We start from the raw sequence: 8841 nt of genomic DNA on the forward strand, positions 1-8841 counted from the left end.
CTCGTTCCTGTTTGTTCTGTCTTGGGTGCCTTTTCCACACATTGGTTTAGAAACAGAGGGCCCATCCTGCTGTCTTTTCTCAGGCAAAATTCCCACTGCGGTCTAGGATTGCAAGCTTGTGCCTGAATGTCCTGCTCTAGCCCTCACTGGAGGAAATAGGATTCTTTCCATTGACTGCTGCGGGAGCTGAGTCGGGCCCAGAGAGCGGGAGGCTAGACAGAGCTAAGATGGAAGGCAGTGTGGACCTCGGTTGTTACCAGCTGCCCTCAATGTGGAGGAGGTGTCTGTCTGTTCTCAGTGATCCAGGGAAAGGTGAATGTCACTATCAGGCGGCAGAGGAAAATCCCGTCCAAACTTCAGATGTGATGCTCAATCTAATGCTGTTCCAGAAACACCGTAGGTGGACATTTGATCCAGAACATACCCCAAAATGCTACTGGTTTTAAAGCAGTTGTCTAGTTAATTTCCTACAGCGAAGGCTATAATTCCTTGCACTTTTATAGCCCCTTTCATGAGAGGTTCTCAAAGCATTTTGCCAACCTGGATGGAGCTTCCACATCACCGTGAAAGATGGAGTGAGTCTGGTGGAATAGTTCAGAACTTTGTCTCTTTTTGCTGAGCAGCGAATAACACCAATTTATTGCAGTGGAAGTGGCTTGGGCGCTCACTGTTTTAGTATGTCTATACTGCAGCTGTATCCCAGCCTGGATAGACAGACTCGTGCTACCGCTTCTTGGGCGAGCATGCTAAAAATAGCAGTGCAGCTGTTGCAGCACAGGTGGAGGCTCAACGGAGCCAGCTGAGCCAGGGTCGGCTCTAGCTTTTTTGCTGCCCCAAGCAAAAAAAAAAAAGGCAGCTGCAGGGAGCGCGTGGAGGGCAGTCAAGGTGGCTCACAGGGGGGTGAAGGGCAATGCTGCAGCTAGGCGAGAGGGGCTCCCCGCTCTGGCCTTGGGGTGTTTCTCCTGGCTGGGCAGGCAGAGCCCCCAAGGGCTGCAGGAGGTGTTGGCTCAGCTCCTCCTTTTAAAGGCGGCTTGGCCGGGCTAGGCTCAGAGCGGTGCGGGAGGCGGAGGCCAATGCAGGCGGTGGGGAGTGGTGTGTCCCAGGAAGCCCGGCAGCACAGTTAGCGGTGGGGATCACTAGTTCCTGCCCCCCCGGGCTGGGGTCCGTGTCCTGGCTGGTCTGGGACTGGCGGAGTGCGGGGATCCAGCTGGGGGCTCTGGAGCTGTGGACTGGGCTGCCAAAGCAAAAAAAACAAAAACAAAAAACAAAGCACGGCAAGGCGGCCGAAATGTGCTGCCTCAAGATTGGTTGGAAAGCCGCCCCTTACAATGTGCCGTCTCAGGTACATGCTTTCTTGTCTGGTGCCTGGAGCCGGTCCTGCCCTGAGCTCAAACCCAGGGGGTCAAGTGGCCTTGGACTCGGGCAGCTAGTCCCAGCCACTGCCTGCGCCACAACATGCACGCTGCTAGCTAGCTAGCTAGCTAGCTCAATCCTGCTTCCAGCTGCAGTGCAGACGTACCCTCCGAAAAATCAGGCCACGTATTTAGGTTCCTCAGTCATTATTTAGGCACCTGTTTTTGAACATCTTGACTTAAAACCCACTAGAAAAGTGGGGAATTTGGTGCATTTGCCTGGGCCTCGCACTAGCACATCGCTTTCCTGATGCCATCAATTATTAAAGTAATATGGTAGCCAACATGCTAGTTGTGTCCAAAAAGCCCTAACGCCTGCATTATACAAAAGCTGTTACAGGAGGCTAGAGTCTCTCAACTCTGCACTCACCCAGGAATCCTGAGAAGCTGTGCCAAGCTGCCTATACCTTAACAAACCCTATCTCCAGTGTCCATGTATTTCCAGAGGGGATGAAAAACAAGAGCTTCCATTCATTTTTTTCTGTTTAACCAGTTCCCTCCCTCCCTCCCCCCAACCACTTAGTAAAGGGAGATAGCACCACCTGGAAAATGCATTTCTGTTAAGTTCCAGATGCTGGGTCTGTTCCTAGTTTGGGCCTGAGGAATACAGGGGGCATTGGTCCTGCAGCAGAGCATTTGGCTTGTGTGATTTGACACACATTTTTGGGTTGAACTGGCAGTGGCATTGACTATCCTTTTGGTCCTCATTATCTTGGTTTTTCCAGCTCTGTGACTGAGTCCCCATATTCTACCAAGTGAGTGTTTGCTTTTGAGTTTGAGCTGACCCTGAGTTGGGACCATCCCATTTACTGCCTAATTATCCTACTTTTAGTTCTATTAGGAGAAAAGCCAATGTCCCAGTTTTGGAATCTGAGTGCTGCTTTGGTGGGGGAAGGATCTGAACACTATGGTAGACATAGATTAAGTAGAGAGGATGGAGTTGACACACTCAGGGATGGTTCTTGTGAGGAGAGTTGGGGAAAGAGGGGCTGTTTGCTTCCCTGCATCCATATATTTCAAGTCTATGCCCTACCTGGGGATCCACATAATGGCATTTTAGGGGTTAGTGGAGTAATAGGGTGAAATTCTGGCTCTGGTGAAAGTAACAACAAAACTCCTATTGACTTCAGCAGGGCCAAGATTTCACCCATAATGGTTTAGAACTGGGCCATAAGCTGTTGTGTGTTGGTGCTGGACTATCATGCTTCATTCCTAATTATATCCCAGTTTTTCCATTCTACTGTGTTGGAGCCAACCTGGGGCTGGAAACATCATGCCTCGTTGCAAATGACCCCCATTCTCCAGCACTTATTTTATAAAGAGAGTTAGTCCTCTTTGTTTTAAAATCTGATTCCTGGTTTAATCAGCTCAGGAGCGTGGCAGTAGGTTTAGCATGGAGGGGATGCGCTCAGGGATGAATGAAGGTGGGCCAAGAAGTAATGCTTTATACCCAACACCTCATAGCTACCACACTGTGCCCCACCAGGGGGAGCTATGCAAAGATGGGGCAGGGGCATGGAATAATTGTTCCTAGCTGGACCACAACATTCTACCTTCGGTCCTCAGTAGCCTGGTTTTTCACGTTTGTGACTGGGGCCCTGCATGCTCATTAGCGGGCTGGCTGCAGGAGAGGCGGAAGCTATGCAGTGTATGATCAATACAGAAGACCACCAGGAAGCCACCCAACAGAAAGAAGGCAGCAGTGCACCTAGCAGTAGCATGAGGCAATGGGAGCTGGGCTCAAAGACCAGCATATATGAGGCTGCAGTGGGCTGGTGGTAAAGGCCCTGTTCCCGCACAGGCTCTGTGTGCTGGTGACCTCGGGTTTGTTTAAAGGAAAGACAAACATGCCAACTCACAAACTGATCACGAGAGATGCGATTTGTGAGGAAAATGAAGCCTTGCTCACGATCTCGCGATTCAACTCTCAAATGTCAGGATTTAAAAATTTTTTTCGAGCCCTGGCACAAATGTGTTTCCAGTCAGACAGGAATTACCCCACTCTGAACAAAGGAATGTGGTTTCTCCACCAGGCAGTTAATTTCAAAGTAGCTTGAAAGACAATGAAAATTCATTTATATATCAGAAACAAGGCTCTCCAGCTAACCGGGGCAGGGCAAGAGACAGTGTGGCTACACCCCAGCAGGGAAGAGAAACTTCATCTTAGAGAGAATGAGCAGTTGAATAAACTGAAAAGAAAAAAAACCCTGACATATGAGAATTCTAAAAGTGAGGCTTAATTTTACTTAGAAATCCTGTCAGCTGCCCCAGGGGTGGCTGGGGCTCCAGCTGTCAGCCCTGGGTGACTGCTCCCCTGCCAGCCTGGGAAATGGGAGAGGGGACCCCACTGCTGCCCCCCCCCCATGCCCCTCCAGCCTGGAGAGGGTGAAGAACCTTAAGAGAAACAGAGCTGAGGCTGGGAGGGCTGCAGGGAGGCTGAAGTGAGGAGGGTGGGGGCTGATGGAGTGAGTGGTGGAGGGTGAACTGAGGCCAGTGGGGGGTCAATGGAGTAGAGGGGCTGAACTGATGGGGTGAGGATGATGGAAGCTGGGGGGCTGAACTGAGGCGAGTGAGGAGAGAACTGGTGGGGGATTGGGGGACAGGATTAATCACTGGGCAGGAGATGGGCACGTGGGGGTGAGAGCTCCTGCAGCAGGGGTCAAAAATCACCTTATATAGTACCTGTGGAAGTGTGGGCAACACTATTGTCACATGCACACACCCTAGGGATGGGCAAGGGGAGTTCAGCCATCAAGAGACTGACCTAAAAAACACAATAGAATCTTCTTTTTAAAGCCTTGATTTTTGGGCCAATCTCATGATTTTGGGGGGGTCTGACTCATGATTTGTGATCTCTTGAAGTTGTCAGTACTGGAAAGATGGAGCAGACGTCACAGAGCATGGCAGGAAGAGCGCATGCTGCACGACAGAGGTGTTTGGAGGAGGCACTAAGCAGGCCATTTGCCTGGTTTTAAGCTGGGACAGTTCTGTTTTTCAAAGGTGTGCCCCCTGTCCCAGGTGTGGTTTTGTCTGGCTTTGGATGGGGGATGCCATGTTGAAGAGTGCGCCACTCCAGACTCCACCCTCACTGGCATGACCTCACCACTCTTCACACTGATGTCCTCGGGGTGGCTCAGATCACACCAGCAGGCTTGGGGTCATGCAGGTGAGAGTGGGGTGGCCCACCCTGGCAGGCCCACCCCATTCCCAGGAGCACTGCAATGTCCAGTAGTCTGGGGATGTGTGAGTGACGACCCTAAGAAGTCAGTCTGTGTGTGCATGGCTGGAATAGCTTGGTAAATAGTAGTTGTAATAAAAGAGCCAATTTAGTTTAACAAGCATGGAGCCCTCCCCTGTTATTACCTACCACAGGGCACATAAAGCAAGAGGTGCCATGGTTTCTCCACCCCCTGCTGACTGTGCTAGATGCATGGGGCACTCTTGGCTGAATCCCTCCTGGGGCTAGGGGGCAGGAGCGGAGGGGGGGGGGGCACGCTGCAGCCTTGTAAGGGCTCTTCATGCTGCAGTGTACACTCCCCCCACAGCTCTAGTGTGGCTGGGTCTACCAGGCCTCTCCCAGAGTCTGTTGCTGCATTGCGGCTCTTTCCCACCACCTGTAGGGCTCCAAGCCAATTCCTTCCCCACATCTACTGCCATTGTCAATACAAACCACCCACAGGCATGGAGCTTTTGAGTTTGTGTCATTGCACGATAGTGCCTGCAGAAGGCAGCGCTAGCACAGGATAGGTCAGCCTGTGACACCTCAGCCTCAAGGTTTGCAAAAGAATAGGGGCAAGTGCAAAGGAGTCTAGATCAGCGGTTCAGACTCTGCTCCACCAGGGCCCCTGGCCGCTCTCAACTGAGGCTCACTGGCAGGAAGTGGGGGGAGGGGGAGAAGGGGAGGGCTTGCGCTGGTGCTGTTCCTATTGCACCCGCTGATGGAGAGAGGCCAGGCCAGGCTCCTGGCCAATGGGAGCTCCCTGGTTGCCCCTACGTATAGGAGCCAGAAGGGGCCATGCCACTACTTCTGGGAGCTGGATGGGAGCAGCCCCCGACCCTGCTCCCCAGCTGGAGCACCAGATAGGGGCAATGCCACTGTTCCCAGGAGCTGCATGAAGTGGCCCCCATTCTTGCTCCCCAGCTGGAGTGGAGCAAGGCCCAGACCCCATGACCCAGTGGGAGCTTGAGGGACAGATTAAAATGACCGGCGGGCTGTATGTGTCCCATGGGTCGTAGTTTGCCCACCCCGATATAGAAAGTACCATTGGCTCTTTAAGAGCAGGATATTGTGTATGGCCTCAAGGCTTGTTTACACAGCTATCAGTGCTGACAGGAGGCAGTAGCTAGGTGGATGGAATAATTCTTCCATTCACCAACACTGTTTACACTGCGGGGTTAGGTCAGTTCGACCACATTGCTCATGGATGTGGATTTTTCACACTCCTGAGCAACGTAGCTGGGTCAATCTCAGGGTATGTCTACGCTTTCATTTTATAATGCTCTAACTTTAAAGCGCTAGTGTAGACAGGCTCCCACCGCTCGGTGCTAATCCCCTCTTGAAGCTCTCCCAGCGCTCAAGCATGACCTCACTCGCATTTCAAAGCATTCCTGCGGCAGCGCTTTGAAGTTTCCAGTGTAGACACATCCTAATTTCTTAGTGTAGACCAGACCTTAGGCAAAATTCTCCCTTAGCAAGGGCGTGCAGCACCGGATGTGTCCGTTTGCTGATCCTCCACCCTAGAGGTGAGTGGGTGAAGGTATACAGATTGTGAAATGCTTTGCTGCCCTGTCAGCCTGAAAGGTGTGGAATAAGTTTGATGTCCCAGCAATTTCCCAGCCTGTCAGCATGGGGTTAGTTGAACTAAACCCATACAGCAGTGCCACCCAAAGAATCCTGTCTTGATTTCTTACATAACGTGCATGCATTGAACTGAGAATGTACCAGTGGCTGCCCTGGGTACAATGTTAGATCATCCTCAGCTCCTATATTATAGTGATGGGCACTACAAAACAACATGAGACAGAACAGGAATGACAGGATTGCCCAAAGTAGGAACAATGAATCCATTTATTTTTTCACCAGAAAATTTAAAATAAAATTTTACCTGGTATTTCCACTATAAAAAATATTCAGTGACAGCAGCAGCAAAGTCACCCCCATCCTGATTACTTTGATCAGTCCCCTTAACGCACGTGCCAAGTCCCAAGAGGGAGTAGGTTTTATTCCTCTTTGATTCAGCAGGATACTTCTCAGAAGTTAAATTCTCCATGCTCTGGCTGAGTTAGACTCTTGGATCTCTTGAGCTTCAAGCTTGAGTCTTTTCTATGAGCTCTTGGCCTGGGCTAACATTCGCCTCTTCTGCAGTTCCTCCATTCGTTGCTTCTGATGTTCCTTCATGCAGTCCTTGAAGGCCTGTACCTGCTGCTGACACTTCCTCCAGTCCTGGTGTTCGGCCATGCACTCCTGCACCGCATAATGGAAAGTGGCACAGCCAGTGCGCAAGATCATTTGATCCAAGGGATCCTCCTCGTCTTCTGACTTCTGGCTCCAGTTGTGACCTTGAGGGCTGGGACCAGACATCTTGTTGGATCTAAGGAGTTTGGGATCAGAAGAGAGTAGTACAGGGGGAGGAAAATGTCATTAGAAAACACTTGTCACAAAAACTCAGTCATAGGGCTTATGCCACTGGGGAATCATAAATAAGAACTGATGTGGTGGGAGGGGAGAAGAGCCAGTGGAGATACTGTACTCCCAGCCTTCACACTGCATATCTACGTTCGCAGCGTTCCGTATTGCCATCCCCACCTTGGTGGGACCTTCCATACTCCTTGTGAATATTTTCCCCTTCTATAGCATCTAACGAATTCAAATTTTACAAACATGAAAGATTTAAGTGTCACAATGATCCTGCAGGGTGTCATTCTACCCACTGTGGGGGAAACTGAGGCACTGAGCAATAAAGAGCCTGATTTTCAGAGCTACTGAGTAGCCACACATCCCACTGACTTCAGCTTTGAGTTGTGGATGCTCAGCACCTCTGAAAATTCAGCCCAGGTTACACTGTCAATCTAGGCCAGCTGAACATCAGTGCTGTGCTTTAATCACAAGGCCGTTCTTATTAACTATGATGTTGGTGAAGCGCACTGACTTAGTCCTAGAGTGCAAATGGACACAGGATTGAACCCGATACACTGAAGCCCTATCACAGGCAGACGCTTTATTTGTAATTACCTCAGAGGAATCCACCAGGTGCCTGTCCAACACTTGTATAAAGTATAACTGGTCACACCAATAAAGTATTATCAATTTGAGATTAAGAAGCTCTGACACGCTTTATAGCTTATTCCTTTCAGTTGGCTGTGCTGCTCCGAGAAGCTGGGGAATGAAGTGGCAGGGATCAGAACACAGACTAAAGGGGTGATCTGTTCTCCTGGTGTATTAGCCTAGTCAGTTCTCCTGGGATGGAAAAAAATCTAATATGTCTGTTTCCTAAGAGTACAGGGTTATGACCTACCTACACAGTATATTCTCCAGTGCTTTGTCCAATTGAACTTCAAATGACTCAAACTATTGGAGTCTCACTATTTCTCTTGGCAGATTACATAGTATCGCTCTTATGGCACTACTGTCTTATAGTGTTCCCATTAGCTATGAACCAAAATTCTGCTTTGAACTCATAAGCACCTGATCCACTGAACATTTTTTACATGTAAGAACCTAAAAACAGATCAAAGGTACTTTGGTTTCTCCTTTAGCTGGCTGACTGATTTCCATGCTGCTAGGTGCTCCACATCCCACCACTAGAAATATTAATACAGCTCATAACTCTTAAGAGCATCTAGCCCAGTGTCCTGTCTTCTGACAGCGGCCAATGCCAGGTGCCCCAGAGGGAATGAACAGAACAGGGAATCACCAAGTGATCCATCCCCCATGGCCCATTCCCAGCTTCTGGCAAACAGGGGCTAGGGACACCATCCCTGCCCATCCTGGCTAACAGCCACTGATGGACCTATCCTCCATGAGCTTCTCTAGTTGCCCGGTTCGAATAGCTGTCTTTAATGGCCGCTCCGACCCCTATGCGCACTCACCGAAAGGGCCGTGCTGGCTGAGACCTGACCAGTCTAACGGCGCAGGCGGGGCCGCTCACGCAGGAGCACTGACGGAGGCTTCATTTGGGGAGCGCAGCAGGGCCTGGCGGGGAACGGGCCCGGAGAGAGGCTCCAGCGGACGATGAGGCCCACGGGCCCCGCATCGCACAGCCGAGCCTCCGGGCGACGAGCCCCGGTCTCTCCCATGCCTCTCGCGGGAGACGGCACGGGGGGGGTTGCGAGCAGCCACCACTCACCTGAGCGCGGCACAAAACCTTCTCCACTTCCGCCCCCGCGCGGCCCCTTTAAAAGGAGTCGGTGGGGAGCCGCTTTCCTATTG

The 8841-nt window shown here is 50.9% G+C and overlaps 1 protein-coding gene across 7 annotated transcripts; it reads right to left on the reverse strand.

Annotated features, from left to right (window-relative positions):
• Nucleotides 1–6462: 6462 nt before the first annotated feature.
• Nucleotides 6463–8841, reverse strand: COA4 (cytochrome c oxidase assembly factor 4 homolog). Of its 7 annotated transcripts, none has more exons than XM_075061824.1 (3): nt 8759–8802; nt 7645–7788; nt 6463–7003 (listed from the first exon to the last, which is right to left on the reverse strand). In XM_075061824.1, exon 3 carries the CDS (start codon nt 6991–6993, stop codon nt 6736–6738), a length of 258 nt encoding a protein of 85 aa, XP_074917925.1. In that variant the 5' UTR covers nt 6994–7003; nt 7645–7788; nt 8759–8802; the 3' UTR covers nt 6463–6735. The 7 variants fall into 7 exon arrangements, with proteins under 7 accessions (XP_074917925.1, XP_074917926.1, XP_032637024.1 ...); XM_075061825.1 differs by lacking the exon at nt 8759–8802 and adding an exon at nt 7928–8110; XM_032781133.2 differs by lacking the exon at nt 7645–7788 and having other exon boundaries at nt 8759–8841.

This window comes from Chelonoidis abingdonii, chromosome 1 (genome assembly GCF_003597395.2).
Source record: "Chelonoidis abingdonii isolate Lonesome George chromosome 1, CheloAbing_2.0, whole genome shotgun sequence".
NCBI classification, from domain to species: Eukaryota; Metazoa; Chordata; order Testudines; family Testudinidae; genus Chelonoidis; species Chelonoidis abingdonii.